Here is a 26,047-nt window from a genome sequence, read left to right on the forward strand (position 1 = left end):
ATTGCCTTAATAAAATGCATACAGAGCTGGAAAGCCAATATAAAATACAAGTAGCTAGAAGCTAGCTAGCTAGGACATGAATGCAAGGAGTCGATGTTCAAAATCAGCAGCGTCTTCGATATCCAAGCTCACAGTGGCTTCGATTCCGTCACCTGAACTAGTATCCATTAGCACAACCATATTCTTAAAGGGGATTGAAGAAATACTTATCCATGTTGGCTTTCCAAAACCGAATTCTGAACCTGCACCAACTAGTGAAGTGCAGCATCGATATCAGTAGTTCGCAGTTCTTCTATGTAATCTCCATCAATTTTCTCTATGGTGTCCCTAACTTTACTCACCAAATCTGGGTAGTCCTTGTCTTTTACTTCATTATCCCTGCCATCATTCATGGAGACGTGGGGAGCAACCGCAAGGCAAGCCATATTGCCAAAGGAGTTTGGCGGAACTATCCTTGATCTCATATTTATTGCATGTGTCAGTAGGTAAACGGTTACGGCAGGAGGTTCATCAGTAGCCTCCTTCATGATCTTGCCTTGATCTATATCAATCAAACATTTCCAAATCAAACCAGACGGCGCTTCAACACGAGTCGGCAGCTGGTACTGTAATTCTGTCGATTCTTCTTCGTAACCACTACTCCATTCATCGGCAGAGAGGCAGGCGGTTTGAAACCGGTTAAATCTTTTTGTGGGAAAAGACATTGTAACCCGAAATCGGAACCTTTCATTTGTTGATGACCATTTACAGAACTAATACCACGAGTAGTAGCCCAAATCGTTGATGAAAATGGTGAAGCATCAATTATTTTGTGGGAGATGCACAAACCAATCGCAATTCCGCCACCACGGTCCTCGGTCGAAGACATTGACTTCGACAGATATTAAAGGAAGTCGCATGGAAAGTAATCCAGGATCCCGGGGTTCAAACGGAAGGAATATATTTGCGACTTCATGGACATCAGGATGTTGGATAAGTTGAGAGAGCTGGCAATTACTTACTTTCGTTTCGAAATAATTTGCGCATGTCATCAATGACCTTACCAGCTAAGGGATAGAATTGCCTTAAAGCTTCAGCTAAAGATTTATTTATTACAGAACAACTATCGACTGCTTCAAGCTTCAACATCGTTATAATTGATTGCAGTAATAAAGGAGTGGAGTATAAAATGGAGGAGCAAGCTAATCAAAGTGGGATAAGTTGAAGGTTTAAAGGTGATTGGGAGTTGGGCGAGAAGGTTTGATAATTTCTTTTGAAACTATCATTCGCCATGAAAATATGCAATGAATATAAAGTTATAAGTTTATAGAATACTGTTGTCTACTGCTACACCTAAAACAACATATATATACAATCTATAGATATACACAAACAGTTTACTCTTCAACTACTACCGAATGAATACAAATAGACGGACTTAATCATTTTAGGTGCGTGCAACCACCGTTCGGTAGAACTATATGCTGTATTGTGTGCTCTTGAATATGCTGCTTATATGAATGCTCCAAGATAATCATTCAATCTGATTCAATTACTGCCATTGAAAGGTTTAAAGATGGTGAAATACTCTGGTCCATAAAAGTAAGATGGCCCAAGGTGGTTGACAAGTTTGAAACAGTAAAATTAGAAGGCTATTATTGAGGCCTCACACTCCAATAGAGGGTTTCACTGATTCTTAATGTCCAAAAGAGTAGTTATTGGATATCCTAACACATATACAAAATGTCTAGCTTACCCTTTAACTAAAATAAAACTTAAAAACCGTATAAGTGATTTTACGTCCAGGTTAGGATTAACTCCAACGTAAAATTTTATTTGCATGTAGTTTAACGTCCAGGTTTGGATTAGTTTCCAACCGTAGAAGCTCATTTTACGTCCAGGTTTCTTTTAATTCCAACCGTAAAATCCGATTTTACGGTCCAGTTTTCTTTTAATTCCAACCATAGAAGTGATTTTACGTCCAAGTTTAGTTGAATTCCAATCGTAATTTTCAATTTTACATCTAGGTTTAGTTGAATTCCAACCGTAATTTTCAATTTTACGTCTAGGTTTAGTTTACTAAATTTTCCTTTCGTCAACCTAGCTGTAAATTTCAATTTTACGTCCAGGTTCTTTTTAATTCCAACCGTAGAAATTGATTTTACGTCCAAATTTTGATTGATTCCAACCGTAGAAATTGGTTTTACGTCCAGGTCTGGATCGATTCCAACCGTAAAATTAATTATTATCTAATTAAATTAAATAAAATTAAAATTAACTAAAGGGTTATTCGATCATTACAAGATTATTTGAGATAAGGGATTTTTGATATTACTTCTGGATGACCCGTTTTTGTCCTATTAGGTGACGCCCCTCTAATGGAATGTGACGCCCCAATAATAGCCTTCTAAAATTCCCTCTAATGGAATGTGACGCCCCAATAATAACCTTCTAAAATTAACACACTGCATAAAGGAAATAAATTTTTCGGCAAACACACTAGCAACAAATGGAGTATATTTGAATGCAGGAGAAAGAATTATTCACAAGGGGAGACCTTCTTTTCTAAAGAGAATTGAGCAGCCAAGAGTATCCTATTTCTGTTTATGTTAAAATTCTGTCTTGATTCATTTGCTAGTGTTTAGTCTCTTTATGAGTTAAGTCACAGTCTGTATTGATTTTAGCTTTTATTTTTAGTCCTGTAAAACTTTAGGCTTGGTTTTTTAGCCTTTCAATTAATAAAAAAAGTGTGATTCAACAAAAAAAAGAAAAATAATAATAATAAATAAATAAATAGTAAAAAAGTGATCTAAGTTCGAAACTCATCACACAATTCTTTACAGACCAAAAAAAGGGAAAAGTCTATTTATTTATTTAATCGTGCTCGGAATTTGTGTTCGTTCCAAACATGGAGAAAATGATTAAGTTCGTTCCAAACATAGAGAAAATGAGTAATACACGGCATTTCCCAATTCAGAGACAATAGATATACCCGATAAGAACACATCATGCTTGGTCATCTTAAAATTGGAGGCTCGACAAGGTTGTCAAAAAATAACCACCACAGACAGCACCAGTGCTGGAATCCACCCAGGAAACAGTACCGCATTTGAAATAATCACCAATCATACAAGTGTCACCAGGCTTGCCTACGTAAATTAAGTCGCTGCCATAAAACATAAGGTAAAATGAGCCTCCACAGGAAAACCAGAAACACAGGCAAGCATACCAACTGTATGTGTTCAACTAATAATCGTTTTGTTTGCAAAATAATTAAAAAAAAAACAAAAAACAAAAACAGTCGACTTAAACCTCCAAGAAGGTATAACATATTCACCTGAAAATTCCAACCTTCTCTTTGCTTGTGTCAATCAGCATACCAGCATCGCTGCAACTCGTGTTTAATTGTACATCATTATAGTAAAAATTTTCAATAAGCAAGGCAATGCCATATTCATCCTTTTCATGTGAGGAACAAGAATCAGCAGGCCATGCATCGCCAATAGGATTTTCAGGTTTCTTTACCAAATCCATACCTAACATTAAAAGATTGTATCAGATCTTAAATATGTCATCAACCTAAACAAACAATAAACAAGATGAAATCAAAGACGTTCGCAAACCTCTGAAGCACAAACACGTGTTCTCAATAATGGATAGCAGATGACCCACACATCCCTTTTCAAAAGCCATAGGCCTGATTAAGACGAATGTCAGATCTTCATTGTAGAAATTGCTGTAGAAACTGCTGTAGAGATCGGAACTGCTGGCTAAATTCTGTTCCTTGAAGTACCTAAAAGGAGACGAATTCCATCTTACAACGTATTGAGAATATTAAACAGGAGTAAAGATAGAAATAACAAAGAGCAACGAACTCTGTAAAATTAGATATGTATTTCATAACTAGAGACTGCAGCTTACTCGTACTTAAGGTGACACTGTTCAGCTAACTTCTCCAACACTGTTTCAACAGGGCCAAATGTTTGGCCACCTGGGAGTGCGACTGCCAGAAGATTACTTTCTTTTGCTTCTTCTATCCAGTTTGCAGAGTCAATACCAAACCACAATCTACAATCTTCTTCCACACTATCAGGTGTGACACTGCTATAAGCACGCCTGTAACACAAAATACTCAACTTCACTAACTGTATAGTAGTGTTATCTACCAGTACTATATTATAAATATAAATTAAAATGAGAGATAACAATGCAGTCAAGAACATTACACAGCAGGTATCAGAAAGGGATATCTCTCGGCCGTTGATGTTAGCTGATGAACTTTACTAATAGCATCTTCACCTTCCACTACCATAGCTACAAAAGGATAGGGACAAAACTCTGCTGGAGTAACATTGGGCAAAATGTTTCTACCTTCCATGGCGAAGAATTGAATAAAAAACTTCTCTGTGGCGCATACTAATCTGATCCCTAAAAACACAAACAAAACCAAATGAATTCGAATCAATAATGCACTAGAAATAGTCAATATCAAGATAAAAGATGAAACCATTAACAATGCATAAAAAAAATATAGCACTGAAACAAAAGATATAATGTACGAATGGTGTACTTATTAATTTCAAACTGATCTTCTCAAATTCCATCAAGATTTCGAACATCTTTATAAACCACGGCGCTAGGAAAGCACAAAACAAAGGTCTGCTCCCTCCCTTGAATCGTCTTCTCCAAACCTTCTAACACCACCGTCTTTTCCGTATCTTCTACCATCAGTTTGGGACTTTTTATTGGAGACAGCTTCATCTCCTCTTCAAACGTCGAACTTGAAACATCAAATTAGGTAAGGAGATGAGATTCACATGAGAGTAAGAAAATGTGATAAAAAAAATGGAAACATCAAAAACAACAAACAAATTAGCAAAAAAGAAACAATCCCCAGCCCGTCTTTCACAAAAAAATTGACTTCAAATCGACCATTAATCCAATTGAAACCGAATTCGAAACAAATTTAAATATGTAGAAATTACCTCATGATTCAATTGGAAACTGAGATTAAGTCTGGAAACTCAAAAGATTACAGATACAAAGTTATTTGAGATGAGAAACGAGGCATCTACTTTCGACGGCCTTGTCTTTCTTATAAGCGAAACCCTAAAACGAGGGCAATCCTACACGTCAGATATGAAAACACCCTCCGTATCGCCCCTGTAGAAATTGCAAGCGGCCTTATGCCCAAACAAAGGGGAAAAAAACATCCAGAGGCCCAAGAGCCCCGTAATTAGCTCTGAAATTGCAAGAGCAAAATTCCAACAGTAATTAGCTCTGAAAATGTAAGAAAAATGAATTTTTACGTATTTGAGCAACAAAAAGCTAGTTGGGACTAATTTAGAACATACCAGGTCATTTTTAGGCACTGTTCTTCACTTTGTAGGTTAACTAGCCCTTAACCTGTGCCATAACGGCACGGGCCATGATGTTGGTTCATTTTTAATATATCGTATAATTTGTGTCCCGAATACTTATCAACTCCTTATGATTTAATATGGGTTTTGCATAAAAATAGTTGGGATCTTCCTCTATTTTTTTCTTGTTTTTTTCCTTTAATATTTTTGCCGCCGGAGATTTGATCCAACGAAAGAAATATAATCTTAACTTCCAAACACTTTTTTATTTAGGTTCATTGCTTATAACGAGATAATGCTCTACATGAACATGGAAGTTTAAATATTTTTTGGAAATATGTCGTCAACAACGCTCATCTTAGTGAAATCAACTAATAAATATCGTCCATAAAAGTCGCCCCATGCTCCTATTTCGCTCCAGCTAACTCATCTATCATGGTCATGTTGTCGATCCTCCAATAGGCATAAAATAGTATTTTTTTTTGCATAGAACGGATGATACAAACTCTCCAATGTGACATGATTTTCCTGTAATTTTTCAACACCCATTAGATGACAATGTTTAAAATGTGTACCCATTACCTTTTTGAAGGGATTGTATATATGCGAACCTCTGCTATTAAATCTTCAACAAAGTATTGTGCCCAGCAGTTCGTCTTAACGAAGGGTATGGTAACTTCAAAAGTCTTGGACATTTTGTCACTTACATTTGTTCCTACCTTCACTTGGAATACAATCTGGCGACACATTACCTCATAAAGAACCTTGAACACATATTGTACTCTCTGATCCTATTTCAAATTAATAGGTTGTCAATAGATCCTTTACCAAAAGTTGACATGTTCTACGTTGAATATTTATAAAAAAAAAAATTATGGTATTGTGGATCGTTGCTTTCTAAGATTGTAGTTTTCAAAATTGGCCTCTTCAAGTCCCACGGCTTTCTAAGTTTATATATCATATTTGTTTTTAACATTTTAGTTAGCCATATTATGTTTGTTACAAACTTTAAACTTGATGTCATCTTCTACTGTGAAATTTATGTGATTTCAGAATCGAAATAGTTATACCTCTTTCATTCGTATCAAGTAATCCGTTGTATATCCCAGGAATTCTTTTAAAACAATTCCTTTCTTTTGTTGTTTCTGGACCATCAGTAGCCATTATTATCAAACGCAATCTGTCTAATTTTTGTTGATGTTATGTATTTGCAATGTTCATTTTTCTTAAATAATAGATTGTAGAAAAAAAAACAAACATAAGTATTACATCGGGTCTAAGTTACTATATCCAAAATACTTTGGACACTGCTTCTGGTGCCTTGTTTCCTCAAATTCCTCGTTGCATTCTAGACAGTACATGCAACACCAATCATTTGTGAAGTGAGCTATTTGCGCAAGTGTGGTCAATGTATCCCTTACCTATAATAATAACAACAACACGTCAATTTTTTTCAAGGCGTCCAGTTGTAAATGGTATGAATCTAATAGATTTGAATTGTACCTCAATCTTAGATATCACCTTCTTCTCACATAACATAGCAATTGAGGAAGGACAAATCTTGACCACTCTTTACATAGGCAGAGTTAGCCAAACTATGTTTTGCAATTGTCTTAGTGGAAATTATTATTAATCCATATTTTAGTCGGCTCCTACCGAAGCCGATCTAATTAGTCTTATAGAAAGTTAATCTTAAATTTTTGACCTTATTTCTTGACCAAATTATCGAAGTATTCTCAGTCATGTTCTGCTTTATTTGATCTACCTATCTGTATCTACTATACCTTCTAACCCAGTGAATGAAACCTATACATATTGATCCGTAGTTTGATATTGTTGTTTTGTAATCATGAGGTCGCATGATTTGAGAATGTCAAATATAAAAAATATTCTATAAACATCGGAGGGGAAATTTGGATTTACGATTTATAGTTTTTTATGATGATTTCGATGAACAAACATAATTTTCAAACAAATATTTTAGAATGAAAATACATTTTCCCGGTCAATAAGGTTTTATATCCTGAAAGTTGTTGTCTCTGTAGGTAGTTGTCGCGAAACAACTCGACATTGATGGTCTTTCAGGAAAAAGAATGTAATAGTACATGGGAGAGTGATAATGTTCTCTTACACGGGTACACCAATTGCCTTTATATAATACGGATATCGTTTCGGTGATCCGACAGTCATGATCATATTGTCTTATACGTTCCGGTATCATCCTCGAAATATTTGGTTTTTGTCCTTATCAATCGTGCTAAAAACCACCAATTACATCTTTCACAATACAATGTTGCATGTTTTATGAAGATTTTTCTTTTACTCGGTCAATAAAACTCACTAAAAAGCAAAAATTCTTATCATCCACTACTATTACCAATACCCACCACCATAAAAACCATCCACGACCACTATTTCTTCCACCAATAGTAATGTTATCGTCTCCACCATTCACAAATACCTGCCAATGTTTATACACCATTGGAATTAATATAGTTTTTAGTAATATTATTAATTAATAAAATTATGTATTTATGTTAGATTATTAAAGGGACATTTATAATAGAAATATAATTAATCATTATGAACAATCAATGAGACACTAATTAATAAAACATTTAAAAATTGTTAAGTTGAAAAACCCCAGCGATAAAGAACAAAATTACTCATTATATTAATAAAATATAATAGAAAGTTGGATACGTGTGAAAAATGGATTTTGTATCCCATTTTACGATAAAAGAACAAAAATAAATATAATTGTGTTTGGCTCCGCCCTTAACCAACACTAATATTTCGGCCTCCACACCTTCTACTACTCATTGTCCCCAAAAATGTCTGTTGATATTATTTATAAAAATTATTTATTAATAGAAATAAATATTATAATTAATTAAGAAAATATTTATAATTAAAAAATAATTAATCATTTATAGAGGGTGTAAAATACAGTTTCTGAGCCAAATACTGGAGTAATCACATGGTTGGTTCATGCAACGGTTTGGTTTGTCTTCACTCTTATAACTTTGTCACAATGGCATCTTATTGTGGTATTTGCAATCCAGTAAGAGCATCTCCGATGAGACTAGATAAACATCCTAGAATCCAGGCCACATAGGATTTTTTAAGTTTTTCAAAATTTTCTTCTCCAATGGGAACGTGAAGGAGGATGTGAGGATGACTTGACACGGCAGTTATTTTAACATCCTCTACTCCATTCTCTGGTTTTAGAGGTTTTTTCCCGAGGATGTGAGCCATCCCAATCACCAATTTTTCCTTGATTTGTAATTTATACCGAAAATAAATTATCTCGAGTGAAAAAATCAAATCTTCCATGCTTTTCGTACACAGATATGCAGAACAACTTATCACCATTAACAAGTTTCACTTGAACTTCGTGAACGGAAAAATATATTACATAGTATAAAAAAAAAGGACGTAAGACACTATTAGAACATCTTCAAGAGAGGGTGGATTTATTTATTTTTAATGACACATAGGATTTCAGATTCCCGTTTGGCATAAATCCATCTCCAATAGTAGGGTCCTATAAGTTAGGAGGGACCAATTACTAATTATGAAGGTGTTCAAGAAAATGTTATCTACACCTCCGATTACACCTCCACGTTCATGTTTTTAACCAATTTTCTTTTAATTTAAGGATTAATATTCTCACGGTTGGAGATAAATTTTTAGATATAAGGTCCTATATTTTCTCTATGTGTGGACCCCATAAATAAAAGGACTAAATAAAAAAGCCACCTAGGATTTTTTACTTCTGTTGGAGATGCTCTTCGAGATTGGCAAACATTTGGTGTGTGATTTTTTTGATTAGTTCAAATTAGATTGATTTCAAGATTAATCACGATTAGGATAATTCACAAAATAAGTTGTATGGCCAATTAAAGTAGTACAAGTGGACACATGATTTAACCTAAAACATTTCCGGTTGGAGATAGATTATATTTTCCTCCTAAATTCTAGGGTTTTTAGCGTTATTTCCCCTGGAGGATGTCTTCAAAGAGCAACCACGTAGGAATGACATCACATTCGAATGGAGATACTCTAACAGGAGAATTCCTTATTCTTCCAAGCGAACTTAAGCCAGAATATGACCAGCGGCTGGTATTTGGATTTGGATACCTTCCTTCCACCAATGAGTATAAGGTTGTTAGATGCAGTTACACTGAGTTAAACAATGTGTGGAAGGGGCATGTGGCGGTATACACTCTTGGCTCACAAAATGGGTGGAGGGAAAAAGAAGACATCCTTTACATTTTGTATTCGTCAGGTCTCTTTGTTAATGGAGTAATTCATTGGATTGGAAAAATAGGCGAACAGGTGCCTCGGATTGTCGCCTTCGATCTGGCGGATGAGAAGTTCAAATGCGTCTCGACACTACCTTTAGATTCTTTTACAGCATTTGACACTTTTAGACTCAGTTTGTTAGGGGGGAACATGTGTTTTATTCACACTGTATGGGATGAAAGTCAAGACTGTGACGAAATCCAAGATATATGGGCATTAAAAAAACGGGACAACAACGCAAAAATACGACAACCTAGAGTTACACGAGAGTACTATGACCACAATTGGAGTTGGAGTAAGGACTTCCATATAGCATTTGGAGGACCAGAGATGTGCAATTATAAGCCTTTTGCAATTACAAAGAGCAATGAAGTTTTATTATGCCAGGATTATAGGAAACTATGCATCTACGACAGTAATACATCTACTTTAACTAAGCTTTGGGATGGTGATAGTAATGGTTTTTTTAGGCCTTCAAGCAATCCCTCACATGAACACACTTGTTTCTTTAAAAGATTTAGGAGAGTGTTCTGGTGATAATGTGACTTCGGATATTGAGAGTTCCGACAGTAAGATGAGTACTAGCTAGTGCCATGCAGGGTAGAAAAGAGATCGAGCGTCTTTTATTAATTAGTTTATCATTTATTAACTATCCTACAGTGTGATTTTGCTTTAATGTCCTTCCATTAAGCTGCAAATTAAATTAGTTTGTCAGTCTTTTTTGTTTCGTGTTCTTGAAATGACAATGATTTTTTAATATCTATCTTGGAATGCTTATCTTCTAATGCTAATTTTTGCATTAACCGTAGGGGTCACCTGTATTTGATTGTTATAACAAATATTCACGGCTGGCCTCGGTCAGTCTTCTGCGACCCCAAATGGTAGGCACACACATGAAACATTTTTCTTCGTTTTCTCACCTGGAAAGGAGTTTTGTGTGGCAGGATCTGAAAATGGTACCAGTAGAATATGGCAGATTGTTCGTTTGATAAGATTAATGCCTGGTTGATTATGCCGACGTTAAAAAAACAACAACACATATTGCCTTTGTTGTGACTTGTGAGTTAATGCTTATGTATTTTTAAGTATTATTTTTCTCTCGGATGAAGACTGGTAGTTACATGAATTTAGTTATTTTTCTGTTTTGTTTTCCATCCTGAAGTCTAATGTTTATTGCGCTTAATTAGCAAGAGAAGCACCAAGTCTTTCTCTAGCTGCCGTGGGTTCACATTTTTGCAGTGAAAATAACGTGGGGCTTGTGCCCCCTATGTGATCCGTTCATATTACCTTTATTAAGCCCATATCCCATATATATGAGAATCTATAACCCGATTGTATAAGAACTTGGTTTCGCCTTCTACCGTCACAATACGGTTTCAAGGGAGTTTCATTAACAACTCATTAGGGTTTTACAGTTAAACCAAGATCGAAGGCGAAGCTTTTGAACCAAAATCATCTTGATGGAGAATCTTCCCACAGATATCATACACAACATACTTTCTCGCTTATGTAGAGCAAACGAGTTTGCAGAACATGGAGAGACATCATCGGTAAAAATAAAATTGGTTTTTTGTTCGCATATGCAAACCTTAAATATAATACTCCATCTCTACCACGACTGGTAGTACAGCTCTACTATGGCGATCAGTTTCAAGTAGGTCTCAACAAATCCTACTCCAACCAAACACTTGAAAGGTTAAACCGTGTAAAATACATTCATCAAGGGGTAACAACATTATTGGTTCATGTAACAGTTTGGTTTGTCTTCAATCATACAGAACGAGAAAAATTCCGTCTGGTATTTGTAATCCATTAACAGGAGAATTTCTTTGTCTTCCGGGCTTAACAGAACGAAGAGATTCAGCGTGGCAAGAAGTTGGATTCGGGGTATATGCTCTCCATGGACAGGTGGAGGTATATACTCTAGGTTCTCAAACTGGGTGGAGAGCGAAAGAAAAAATCCCTTATAAATTCTTTTCGTCTGGCATCTTTGCTAATGGAGCAATTCATTGGGTTGGAAAGAGAGGCGGAGGAGCACAACATGTGTATCAGATTGTCGCTTTCGATCTGGAAGATGAGAAAGTCAAGTACGTCTCATTACCACCTTTTGATTATGCCAAGGGACTTAACAGTTTTAGACTCATGTTGTTAGGGGTGAACTTGTGTGTCATTCATTATAGAAGCCGTGATCAAATCCAAGATATATGGGCACTAAAAAAAAGGACTACAAGGATACTGCGACCTAGACAGAGCCGTACCAAGTTTTTTAGAGGCCCTAGGGGAAAACTAAAACTTGGGGCCTAAAAAAGAAAAAATTATATTGTTTAAAATCAAAAAAATCCCATAAGCAGTATACTTCTTCCGTTTAAAAAAAAAGTTTGTTTTATGCGTGATTTGTACATGGAGCTAACCTATTTTTTTGAAACGGAGATGATACAATAAACTTTGCACAATAGAAACAATTAGATAAAAATAACAAATGTGTTAAAATTGACATTCCTGGCTTGTTTGACGTTATCGTCCTCGATAGACAACATTGCTAGGTTATCCAAAAATAAATAAATTACGACATTGTTGAATGAAAGTAAGACTTGATCAAGTTCAACTTGAATCTTTCTACTGGGGCAACTGTAACTGAAATTGTCAATAAAATTATATATGCAATTTTTGGAGTAGCAACTTTTCATATCTTTCAAGAAATTCAACAATTCAATTTCCCTTTCAATTTTTTTGTGGCAAATAGTTTCTTAGAACTTTCATTTCTAGATACAAGTCATCGCAGCCCATCAATATCAAAATCCATTTCATATTTGAGATAATTTTTAGGCTTGTTACACGACGCTTTTAAAGTGCTGTCATCAAGAAAATATAAAAAGTTTAGTTAGATAGTGAAGTTTTTAATTTCGTAATGTAGAAAGTTGGATACTAGTGTTGGGTGCAATAATCAAAAAAAAAAATCAAATAAGCAAAAGTTACTGATACTTAGCTCCTTTATAATGGAAGTGATTGCTTTGACGAAACGAACAAGCTCCCCGTATCTCCGCAACAGCAACAAGGCAAAACTTTGGAAAATAGAGTGAGTCACGTGTTCAACACGCTGTCCTTAAGACATTAGCGCCCGGTTACACTCAAGAGTGATGCTATAGCCCTCACAGGACGGATATCTTCAGGATAAAACACCCTAATAGTTAAAATATGGGCAAACCGAAAAGAGATTCTGGGATTTTGTAGAAATAATTTTTGGACCAAAATTGTTAAAACTTAGGCTGACGGATAAAATATTCTAGAATTTTGTTGAAATTAAAATGCACAATGATAATTTTATTTTTCTACATGGGCAAAATACACAAGAATTAATATATATACACACACAAATAAAAATAAAAATGGGGGCCCTGTCATTCGCGGGACCTAGGCGACTGACTGCCTATGTGGCCTTTACTACTTGGTACGGCTCTGGACCCAGAATGAAAAGAGGAGAGTACTACGACCGCAGTTGGAGTTGGAATAAGGACTTCAGTATAGCAATTAACCAGTCGGAGGAGATGCATGATTGCAAGCCATTCACAATTACAATGAACAATGAAGTTCTATTATGGCGTGAACATACTAATAAACTATACTGTTATGACAATAATACATCAACTTTAATTAAGCTTCGGGATGGTGGTGATGATGGTCTTTCATGCACTCAAGCAATTCCTCACATCAACACGCTTGTTTCACTAAAAGACCTAGGAGATAATAGCTTAACTGTACAGAGTAAAAACAAGAGAGTAAAAAGCCGGTTGTGCCTTTGTTAATTGGTATACATATTATTGACTCAGGTGATGTTGTCATTTACAAACCATTCGATGTGATTTAGCTCGTTGGTCCAAAAACATATTATTGCTTTTAATTAGACGTCTACTTGTTTTGCGTTCTTGAGATATTTATTGCCGGTGAATTTCCAATATCTTTCTTGGAATGCCTAATTTTCCCCGTTTAATTGGGGGCCCAAAAAACAATTAGGGGCCCTGCAATAGAGGGCAAAAAAGGGTCATGAAATAGCATTTTGTGGCTACCCCTTATCCTCATTTTTTAAAAATGCCTAAATAACCCCTTAATCATTAGTGTTGATTAAGTTAATTAAGATTTTAATTAATATAGTTAGATTAAAATCAGTTTTGGGGATAAAATTATGATAAAAGGGATATTGTGTTTTTGTGTTGTGGAGAAGTAGAAGTTGAGTTTTTGGGGGGAAAGTTTTGGTTTTTTGAAATGAGTGATTTTAGTGGAGGAAATGATGTTGGTGAAGCTTCAAACAACAACAATGATTGTGTTGATGGCAAGATTGTCTCAACTAATGATATGGATTGGATGTTTGATGAGGAGATGTTGATAGAGGAAGCTATCAACAGTGGTGCAAATAAAGATCTCATTGCTCAAAATGAAGGAACCAACACTCAAAATGAGGAATCCCAAGCTCAAAACAATCAGGTAAACATTTTATACCCTTCGATATATCTGTTTGATGCTCCAAGTGGTCGATTCATGTCCACCATGGAAGAATTGAGTGTAAGAGTCGTCATAGTCGGGGTGGTTAATACCCAAACAACTCTAAAATGTCGTCACTACGTTGACACTCCCAAGAATTAAAATGCACAATAATAATTTTAGTGTTTAAAACTTGACGACCCTTTTTTCCAGGTCAAGTAGAGTCGTTATGTGTTTAGGCCTATAAAATGACGATCCTGTTAGCCTCCTTCTCTGTAGAAACATAACAGTATGGTCGTTATAGGTTTAGTCCTATAAAAGGACTATTCTAATCGGCCTTTGCAAATTTTAAGTAGAGTCGTTAGGTTTCCTAGTCCTATAAAATGACGACTCGCACATTGGATTATCATAATTTTGATTTCATAAAATCATTTCATTGAATCTTAAAAGGCGTACATCTTTCATAGGGCTACATTGAAGGAAGTGAAACATAATAGATAGCAATGGTGCACGTCTACACTCCATCATAAAGCATATAATTATACATGGTGCCATGCAAGATAAAGTAGCAATCATGTAACTCAAACTTTTTCCCACGAAGCACCTCGTAGTATGCATACGCCTTCTTCATCTGAAAACGCAAACGCAAACATGGTTAGTTAGTATCGATCAAAGCTTTGGATAAGTTTTACCTTGTGTTTAAATACTTACTCTTGTAACACCCTACATATCCGGAAAGGCTTCCCTTACGGCCGCAAATTCTCTTTTCAAAACATCACACTCAAATTTTATGTCCTTGACGTTTTTCAAAGACCTTGAGTTGCGATTTCCGTCCAACACCACAAAAAGGATGAATACGCGGTTCCACCAAGCATCCGATGTTTCATCAATGTCTTTGTCTAGACTTTCAAAGTGGTTTGTGACCTTCAACCAAGCTCTCGTAATGGCACAATTCTCTTCGGAAATGTAGGGAGTAATCATCTTGAAGATATCTTTTTTTTCCCTTTTGAATGTTAAATCTATGAGAAAGAGAAAGGTTAGGTTGTGAATGTTGAGAATTATGGTTTGGGTGAGGAAGAGGTGATATATGAGTCTCTATTTATAGACTTGAATCACCCAACTGTGCTTTTTTTTGAATTTTTATCCGTTGGTCGAATCAACCACATTTAGGTGAATTGAAAACACACATTAACTGCTAAAATGGTCGTCAACCTATATCCTATATATTAATATATTGACGACCCTTGAAAATCCGACGAGTCGTCATATTTTTTTGTTTACACACTGGAACGACCCATTAAGAAAACTGAACAGATTGGTGTGTGTTTTTACGTCAAGAGTCGTTACTATTATTGTAGTTTCGTTATTTTTGACCAGTTGAGTCGTTCACCTGCTATAACTCCCATGACGACCTATCCCTGGTACACAGTTGACATCTCCTCACTCCCTATTTGGTCGTCAATCTGCTAAAAAGTAAGTTTCGACCCTGGTAAATGTAATAATTTCCAGTTTGTAAAGATTTGGAGTCGTTGGTCTCCAAGTTCCATGTATGACGACTGTACCCTTGGTAAGGTTATTTAATATAAAAGTCGTCACTTTTTTATTGTACATATGGACGCCCCTTGCTTGAATGTTTTGTGATATGTTGCAGTTGGCGGTGCAACCAAGCTCTCAACCAGAACCAGTCAATATAATGGGTCCGAATACCTCCCAACACTATATAACTGATTTGGTACGTTTTCCTTAACCATTTAGTTATATTTAATTTAGCATTTTTTAGTTATTGATCTCATGGATGTGTATTTTTTTTTGTTGAATGTAGACATGGAGAGACAAGGCTAAGGCGAAGGAATGGCTTATCTCAAAGGAAAAAGAGGTGATGTGCGTGGTTGTTCAAAGCAAACACGTCTATTTTAATAAGATGGAGATGCTATGTGAGAGAGCGGGGAAAAAGGGAGAAAGTCATAAAGGTAAGAATTACAAATATGAGAAGAAGACGACTAGGGTCTACAAAACAACATCGAAGAAGTGTGAATGTTCGTTTAGGATTTATTTCAAAAGGCATCACGAAACTGATTGATGGAGATTGGATATTATTCCTGACGGTCGTCACAACCATCCTCCACCTAAAAGTTTATATGGACACACTGCATATGCCCGATTGAAACTGCATCAAATGGAGAAGGTCCGTCAGATGAAGGGATGTAGGCCTCATAAGATCCTAAATGCGATAAGTAGGGAAGATAAGGATAACTTGTCTACCATTTCCACAATCTACGCTGCCAAAGCAACGATCGAGAAAACCGAATGGAATGGTAGATTAATTATGCAACAGTCTGAGTAGTTGGCTGAAACACTTAACTACGCCATGAAAATTAAGGTGGGTCCGGATGAGAAAGTGACTCATATTTTTCTTGCCCATCCAAGGATGATGGATTTGGCTCAGTGTTTTTATCAGGTCCTGTTCCTAGATTGCACCTATAAGACAAATAGGTATAACATGCCGATGTTGAACGTGGTCAGTCATACTTCGAATAAACAATCATTCACCGTGGCATGGTGCTTTATGGAAAAAAGGAAATAAATGATTATGTTTGGGTGTTGGAGCAAGTGAGGTTGATTTACCGTGCCGAAGAGACACCATGGGTTATATTTACGAATCGGGATTATGCAGTATGAGTGCCGTCTGTCAAGTTTTTCCACTAGCTCAACATTTTCTTTGTACGTGGCACATCCAAAACAATCTTTTATCTAATTGCAAGAATAAAATCCAAAATATCCATACTAAGAATGGTAATCAACGTTCGAAGGAGGAAGACGAGCGTGTAAGTAAACTTTCCAAAAAGGAGCGAGCGGAAGAAAGAAGAAAAGAAAATGAAAAATACGACGAAGAGGGGGACCTATGGAAGGATTTATGCACGGATTGGGACTATTTGGTTCATTCGAAGACGGAGGTCAAGTATTATGCTAACTTGCAGAAGTTTATTGATGATTAAAGCACTGAACATAAGAAGGTGGTAGACTATTGCCTAGATACTTGGTTGAATCCTTGGAAGCAGAAGTTTGTTTATGCATGGACCAATAGATACAAGCACTTCAAAAATGAGTCTAAAAGTATTGCAGAGCAGTCTCATGGAAGTTTGGAAAAAAAATTGGAAGAGAATAATAGCGGGGTAGTTACGGTACAAGAAGCTATTCACGAGCACGCAGAGGATGATCTACGCAAAATAGTGGCTCAAATGGAGATAAGTAAAGACCGTTTTCAAATGCAATTCATAGGGACCAAGATTTTGTAAGGGGGTAGAACACCAAGTATCGTGGTGGGCGATAGAGAATATGATGGAAGAACTTAAAAGGTTTAGAGAAAATGAGGCCATGGGAAAGGTGATGCAGTGTAATTGTACAACGACACATGGCTCGGCCTCCCTTGTAAACATAAACTTGGTGGGTACAAAGATCTCATTCCTCTTAAAAACATCGATCCATTCTAGAAGAAACTATTGCTAATCAATGATATTGCTAATCAATTGGGAGTTGAAGTTGATTTTCACGTGGGTCGTATAATTCATAGAACACATTTTTTTGATGAGATTGGAAATTGTGAGGAAACAGTCCAATCAGCTGAAGAATCTTTTGGAACTAAGTTTTTCTTGCAGATTGTTGATCAAGCTATTAGTTCACTTGAAAGACGGTTTGAGTAGTATAAAGCATGTGGCGACATATTTGTTTTTTTGTTTAGTTCATATAATTTAAACTCAATGGATGATGATCATTTGAAAGCTCGTTGTGATAATCTTGAAGCTGCTCTAAGACACGAGGAAACGTCGGATATTGATGCAAACGATTTGTTTGCCGAGTTGAAAGTTTTACGTGAAGTATTACCAAGGGAAATAACCACAAAAGTTGGTATATTTAATTTCTTAAAACGTCAAGATAGCTTTCTGATTACATCTATTGCATATAGAGTACTCTTAAAAATTCCAGTTACAGTGGCATCGGCAGAAAGAAGCTTTTCAAAATTAAACATATTGAAGTTGTTTTTGCGTACTACCATGGCTCAAGAAAGACTCAATGGGCTGGCTATGATATCGATTGAGCATGGTCTTCTTGACGACGTTGATGTCGATTCCTTAATCGATGATTTTGCAGCAGTGAATTCAAGACGGCTAAATTTTCGTTGATGATCTTCTGAATGGTATATATGCACGTCATATTCGAATTTGACATTAATTTTTTAAAGTCTTCCATTTGTAATTTTGGTTTGCTAACAACTTTAGTCTTTATATATCTTTCAGGTACATAGATTTTGGTAACTAACTCACAGATGGGAGAAGTTGAAGTCATTTACAAAGATATGTATATGAATCATCTTAGTATATGAATCTTTTTTTGGACCCTTTTTTTTGTGTTGAACTAGAAAATATGTATAAAAGCAATGCTTATAACCGTAAAGAACTTGTTATGCTTATCCTAGCTATATATGTATATGAATCATCTTAGTTTCCTATTCTCATTGCTATTCGAAATTGTCAGGGAGAAAAAAAAATTTGAACGTAAAAAGGCCATGCGGTTAAGTTCGCATCAGGCCCTAAAACGCACAGGATTGGCTCTGCCCTAAACAAACAGTGCCCTCTCAAATAAATTGGAAGGAAATGAAAATATGCTTGCTAAATACTAACAAATTATGCTCTTGTTTGAGTCTAAATTATCAGCTCAAAATTATTAGCTCACAGCTACAGATGAACACTACTTATTTAAGTTCACATGATAAAAATAATGATCATAAGTCAAATCATTTCTACTTGAAAGATGAAATATCACCATGATCCAATTCTAGATTTGATTTAATGATCAAAAGAGTATAGTTAACTAATTCACAAGCTACAAATAAATTAAAGAAATAAGGATGTAATTCATACAAGAAATGCACTATTCTATCATGCTTATTATCGAACACTTCATGTGCAAAATTTAGTGTCTGCTCAATAGTCACACAATCAGCACAAGCAACACTCACTGTATTCCAAATTTCAAACTAAGAACATTTCTACCCAGGATCTTATCAATAGACATATTAGTTAGCCATAAACATTTCAAACATTCCTTTCAGAAATCAATAAATTTAATGGTTACAATAGAAATAAAAAATTGAGAAGAGATATAACTTATCTTTATAATCATTTTTATTGACGGATCTTTAAGATTCGATTGCTTTTGGTGATTTCATCGATCTTCTACATGAATTTCAAACTAATTATTCAACAACAAATGTAGGGATTGAATCTTTTTGAACCAATTGGAAATTGATATATACTCAGATTTTGGTTATGAAGATGGAGATAGAGATTGAACGAAGTTAGGTTATCTTAAACTCAAATTTACAAATTATAGATCTAAACTCCTCTAGTTTATATGGGTTAGGATTTATTTTTATTTTTCTCTCTCGGCAAAGAGTCGGATTTGAGGAGAGTGATGAAATGAATGAGGAATAACTTACGACTCCGGGTTTTCAAAGCTATGTCATTTTTGTCATCTATTTTTGTAAGATTTGGACCGAATCGTTAAAAAAGGACTAACTCGTCCTAAATTTGGTAAAAAAGGATCTCCCAGTATGAGGTTTTAGGTGACAAGACTAAACTGTCTAAAGCCCAATATAAATGGGATTAAATATTTTTCTACTAATATGTTATCTTGGAAAAAGACGAAGCCCAAGCCAAGATACAACAAGGAGGATGCCTGTCTCAGTCTGAAAGGCATGCATACTTCTCTCTCACACACATAAAGTTAATGCTTCTAGCCTTCTGGGCAATGATTTAACAATCAAATACAGAAAAACATAATTTGTTATTAGTAAGAAATTTAATAATAAAAATTAAACAACTGTGAATGTTTTTTCTGGATTAACGATCTAACTTTCCTGCTTAAAAATCAAAGAGGAAAACAAAAAACACATATATAGTTATACTAATTAAAACTACAGTAATTAACAAAGGAGCTAAATCGCTTTCTAACCTACACCGCGCTAGCACTTCCTCTTTTTACACTGTTTCGAGATCTTGGAATTCTCATCATCAGCTGAAGTCACATCATCATCACCACAACATTCTCCAAGATCTTTTAAAGAAACAAGAGTATTCATGTGAGGAATTGCTTGAACACATGAAGAACCCTTACCATCGTCCTCCCAAAGCTTAGTGAAGGTTGATGAATTATTATCATAGCAATATACTTCTTGCCTATGTTCATGCCATAATAAAATTTCATTGTTCTTTGTAATAGCAAATGGCATGTACCAATAATTCATTGGCTCATGGTTGATTGTCATACTGAACTCTTCACTCCAACCCCACTCATGGTTGTAGTACCCCTCTCGTGTCACTTTGGGTTGCAATATTCTTGTATTCTCAATCCTCTTTTTAAGTGCCCATACTAGGATTTATCTCGGCAGCCAATATAGTGAACTGCACACAAGTTTCCGCCTAACAACACGAGTCTTCTACCATCGTATCGCTTAAAATTACTAAAGGGTAGTGATAAGACGTACTTGAACTTCTCATCCACTAAATCATAGGCGACAATCTTATACACCTGTTGTGCTCCTGGTTGGCCTGTCTCGCCAATCCAATGAATTGCTCCGTTAGCCAAGAGACCCGAGGAATAGAATCTGTAAGGGATGTTTTCTTTTCTTCTCCACCCACTTTGAGAGCCAAGAGTATACTTCCACATGTCCCTTCCGAGCACCATTGTAAGTGCATCTGACAACCTTGTACTCATTGGTGGAAGGTAGGTATCCAAATCCCACATGTCGCCACCCTGGATATTTTGGTTCTCTTAAGCCAGGAAGAAAAAGACATTCTCCTGTCACTGGATTGCAAATACCACCAAAAGTAGGGAGTTGGCCGTTATACGACTGAATACAAACTAAGCCATTGCATGAATCAACCAAGTGATAACAACAATTGCTATATGTTCCTCGCAAACTGTCTTTAACACGGTCTAACTTTGTAAGTGTTTTGTTGGAGTAATATTGCTCGAGATTTACTTCATACTTATCTCCATAGTAGAGTTGTACTTCTGTTCCTGATTTAACTGACATGCTATAATTATGGTTTCCGTATGCAAACAGGAGGCCTGTTTTATTATTACCGATGATCTTTTTCCAAGTGTTACATACTCGTTTGCTCTGTAAAATAGATTGAATCGGTAAGCGTAAAAGTATATTTTCTATAATATCTGTGGGAAGGTTCTCCATGAAAATTTAAAGATATTGGTTTCTCTCTAGACCTTAAAAACTCTGATGGTAGGGAGGGGAATCACATAAACCCTAGGTTGGTAATTCAGTGTTATAAAAGAAAACAAATCGGTTTATATATATTGTGACCGAACCGAAGTCCTTTGAAATCCAAATTCTAGTTCAATTGCCTTAATAAAATGCATACAGAGCTGGAAAGCCAATATAAAATACAAGTAGCTAGAAGCTAGCTAGCTAGGACATGAATGCAAGGAGTCGATGTTCAAAATCAGCAGCGTCTTCGATATCCAAGCTCACAGTGGCTTCGATTCCGTCACCTGAACTAGTATCCATTAGCACAACCATATTCTTAAAGGGGATTGAAGAAATACTTATCCATGTTGGCTTTCCAAAACCGAATTCTGAACCTGCACCAACTAGTGAAGTGCAGCATCGATATCAGTAGTTCGCAGTTCTTCTATGTAATCTCCATCAATTTTCTCTATGGTGTCCCTAACTTTACTCACCAAATCTGGGTAGTCCTTGTCTTTTACTTCATTATCCCTGCCATCATTCATGGAGACGTGGGGAGCAACCGCAAGGCAAGCCATATTGCCAAAGGAGTTTGGCGGAACTATCCTTGATCTCATATTTATTGCATGTGTCAGTAGGTAAACGGTTACGGCAGGAGGTTCATCAGTAGCCTCCTTCATGATCTTGCCTTGATCTATATCAATCAAACATTTCCAAATCAAACCAGACGGCGCTTCAACACGAGTCGGCAGCTGGTACTGTAATTCTGTCGATTCTTCTTCGTAACCACTACTCCATTCATCGGCAGAGAGGCAGGCGGTTTGAAACCGGTTAAATCTTTTTGTGGGAAAAGACATTGTAACCCGAAATCGGAACCTTTCATTTGTTGATGACCATTTACAGAACTAATACCACGAGTAGTAGCCCAATCGTTGATGAAAATGGTGAAGCATCAATTATTTTGTGGGAGATGCACAAACCAATCGCAATTCCGCCACCACGGTCCTCGGTCGAAGACATTGACTTCGACAGATATTAAAGGAAGTCGCATGGAAAGTAATCCAGGATCCCGGGGTTCAAACGGAAGGAATATATTTGCGACTTCATGGACATCAGGATGTTGGATAAGTTGAGAGAGCTGGCAATTACTTACTTTCGTTTCGAAATAATTTGCGCATGTCATCAATGACCTTACCAGCTAAGGGATAGAATTGCCTTAAAGCTTCAGCTAAAGATTTATTTATTACAGAACAACTATCGACTGCTTCAAGCTTCAACATCGTTATAATTGATTGCAGTAATAAAGGAGTGGAGTATAAAATGGAGGAGCAAGCTAATCAAAGTGGGATAAGTTGAAGGTTCAAAGATTCTAAAGATCTGAATTTAAGAGTCTCACAATTGTGTAGACTTCATTCTATTTCATTGAGTATTTATACTGTTTACATAAGAATGATTCAATTGAATCTGAACTACATGAACGAATATACAGGAAAATTTACAACAGAAGACTAGGTTACAACAAAAGACTAGGACTTTACAACCAAATACGTCATATATGTAGCAACTGACTAAGACTAGGTTTTATGTGCCGGTGGTGTGTGCTGTTGCCGCACACTCCAAGTGTGGAAGCTATACACGTCTAATACCCCCCCTCAAGTTGGAGGCTGAGGATTATCTGAACAAAGACCCAACTTTCTAGCAAGTCGGATAAAATGATCCACTCCTAGTGGTTTCGTGAAAAGATCAGCTAGTTGCAATGTTGATGACAGATGAGTAGGTTTGATAAGACCAGAAAGGAGTTTTTCACAAACGAAATAACAATCTATTTCAATGTGTTTAGTTCTTTCGTGAAAAACTGGATTTTCAGAAATATGAATAGCAGCCTGATTATCGCAATAAATTGGAATTGGTTGTTGAATAGTAATGCGAAGATCACTGAAAAGATAATGCAACCATTGCAGTTCGGAAGTAAGGCGCGCAAGAGCACGATATTCTGCTTCAGCAGAAGATAGAGATATTGTGGGTTGTTTCTTAGACTTCCAAGAAATAGGACTATCTCCAAGCATGGTGAAATAACCCGTCGTGGATCGACGAGTGGTTGGACAGCCTGCCCAATCAGAGTCGGCATATCCCGAAAGTGACAAAGAGCTTGAGGCAGATAAGAAGATGCCATGACTAACCGTACCTTTAAGGTAACGAACGACACGATGAGCCGCATCTAAATGACCAGAGCATGGTTGCTGCATGAATTGACTTAGATAATTAACATAATAAGTAATGTCAGGACGTGTCACCTGAAGATAAAGGAGACGACCAATTAGACGACGATAGATACTAGGGTCAGGTAGGAGATCCCCAGAAGTTGGAAGCAATTTTAAATGTTGTTCCATGGGAGATGGAGCAATATTAGCTCCTAAAAGTCCAGAATCATTAACAATATCAAGAATATACTTTCGTTGACAAAGAAAAATACCTTTGGGAGAGCGCGATACTTCAATCCCCAAGAAATATTGCAAACGACCAAGGTTCTTGAGAGAGAATTGAGACTCAAGTTTATGTTTTAGGTTCTGAATTGCAGAGTCACTATTACCTGTGATAATAATATCATCAACATAAACTAAAACGTAAATAGATACTGATCCAGAATGAAAGGTAAAAAGAGAGTAGTCAGCACGAGATTGTGTGAAACCTTCATTGAGTAAAGTTGTAGAAAACTTGGAGAACCATTGGCGAGAGGCCTGCTTAAGGCCATATAAAGATTTATTTAATTTGTAGACACGATGATCACCCTTTTTCTGAAAACCAGGAGGAATTTTCATATAAATATCTTCAAGAAGATCACCCTGTAAAAAAGCATTATTAACATCCAGTTGATGAAGAGGCCAATTATAAATAGCCGCAATAGATAAAAGAACACGAACAGTGACCAATTTAGCTACCGGAGCAAAAGTGTCATGATAATCAATACCTTCTTGTTGCGTATAACCTTTAGCAACAAGACGTGCTTTACGACGTTCAATCGTGCCATCTGGGCGATATTTATTCTTAAAAACCCATTTGCAACCAATAGCAGTCTTTCCAGGTGGAAGAGTAGTAGGAGTAAAAGTATCATTGTTTTCTAGAGCCGTATGTTCGTTGAATATGGCATCACGCCAAACTGGAATTTTAATGGCTTCAGTAAAATTTCGTGGTTCATCATTGGTAAGAACAGATGAAATGAAAGCACGATGTTGTGGAGTAAATTGATCAAAAGCAATATAATTAGCAAGAGGATAAGGAGTTGTAGACTTACACTCTTTAACTGAACATATATAGTCCTTCAAATGGGAAGGCCGATTATGCTCTCTGGCTGAGCGACGTAAAGGCACATCAGGTCTAGTAACAGGAACCGAAGCTACTGGTAGAACTTCAGCAGTGGTCACACTTGGTAGAGAAGATGCCGGAGAAGCAGCGCTGGATGACGAGGCAACTGCAGATGGCAGTGACGTAGTGTGGGTATGCTGAGAAGAAGGTTGAGGAGAACAGTCCAATGAGGTAGATGGATTAGGATATGGCTGTTGTAAGTCTGAACCAGAATTTGAAGCATCATAAAAAAATTCTTCCTGAACAACAGGAGTAAAAACATCAGTAGTGGTAACCTGGGCATCCTTAAAAGGAAAGAGATGCTCATGAAAGATAACATCACGAGACACAAACGTGGATTTAGTGGAAAGGTCTAGTATAATATAACCCTTGTGATTATATGGATAACCAAGAAATATTCCCGGTGTATCTCGTGGATCAAATTTATTAGTAATCTTAGTATTGCGCGCATAACAAAGACAACCAAAAATACGAAGAGAACGATAGTCAGGTTTCGTACCTAACAAGACTTCATGAGGAGACTTTTTAGAAAGTACTGGAGTTGGCATTTTATTAATGAGATAGGCTGCTGTTAAAATGCACTCACCCCAGTATGTGATAGGTAGATTTGCCTGGAAACGAAGAGCCCTAGCAACAGTTAAGAGATGACGATGTTTCCTTTTAACTACTCCATTTTGTTGTGGAGTGTAGATACAACTGCGCTGATGATGAATACCATTTTCATGAATCCATGCATGAAATTCTCGAGATAAAAATTCAGTGCCATTATCGGATTGAATACGTTGTAAGATAGGTAAAAAAGGTAGTGAAGTACCTGTAGAGATGATGTTAAGTTGCTTAGAATACTGAGTCACAACATGACGAGCAAAAAACTTGAGAAATTTGCAAGTTTCACTCTTGGTATGCATAAGATATACCCAAGTACACCTAGAAAAATCATCTACAATGGTGAGAAAATATTGTGCACCAGTCAAAGAAGGGGTGGAAAATGGTCCCCATATGTCACAGTGAATAAGTTCAAAACAACGAGAAGAAGAAATACTATTTTTATTAAAAGACAACCGAGTCTGCTTATCCAATGGGCATACATCACATGAATGGGAAAAATTTGACTGAATATAGTCATACGAATTACATAAATAACGAAACCGATCTAAGCTAGGATGCCCAAGTCGACAATGCCATATGTCGAAGGCTGTTTTATTGTTAAAAAGAAATGTAGGAGGTGCCGATGGACATGTAGCAGCTCGTAATTGATATAAACCCGCTGTAAGCTTACCCTGACCAATCACTTTGG

At 36.3% G+C, this 26,047-nt stretch overlaps 2 protein-coding genes across 2 annotated transcripts; one reads left to right on the plus strand and one right to left on the minus strand.

The window, feature by feature from the left end:
* Positions 1–2,815: 2,815 nt before the first annotated feature.
* Positions 2,816–5,085, minus strand: LOC113340767. The gene is made up of 7 exons (XM_026585841.1): positions 4,965–5,085; positions 4,550–4,759; positions 4,206–4,407; positions 3,901–4,095; positions 3,603–3,772; positions 3,317–3,515; positions 2,816–3,145 (listed from the first exon to the last, which is right to left on the minus strand). The coding sequence occupies exons 2-7, from the start codon at positions 4,596–4,598 to the stop codon at positions 3,001–3,003; spliced, it is 960 nt and encodes a 319-aa protein (XP_026441626.1). The 5' UTR covers positions 4,599–4,759; positions 4,965–5,085; the 3' UTR covers positions 2,816–3,000.
* Positions 5,086–9,377: 4,292 nt separating this feature from the next.
* Positions 9,378–10,184, plus strand: LOC113340758 (F-box/kelch-repeat protein At3g06240-like). Its single transcript, XM_026585831.1, has one exon. The coding sequence runs from the start codon at positions 9,378–9,380 to the stop codon at positions 10,182–10,184; it is 807 nt and encodes a 268-aa protein (XP_026441616.1).
* Positions 10,185–26,047: the final 15,863 nt, after the last annotated feature.

Source organism: Papaver somniferum, unplaced genomic scaffold (assembly GCF_003573695.1).
Source record: "Papaver somniferum cultivar HN1 unplaced genomic scaffold, ASM357369v1 unplaced-scaffold_23, whole genome shotgun sequence".
Lineage (NCBI taxonomy): Eukaryota > Viridiplantae > Streptophyta > Magnoliopsida > Ranunculales > Papaveraceae > Papaver > Papaver somniferum.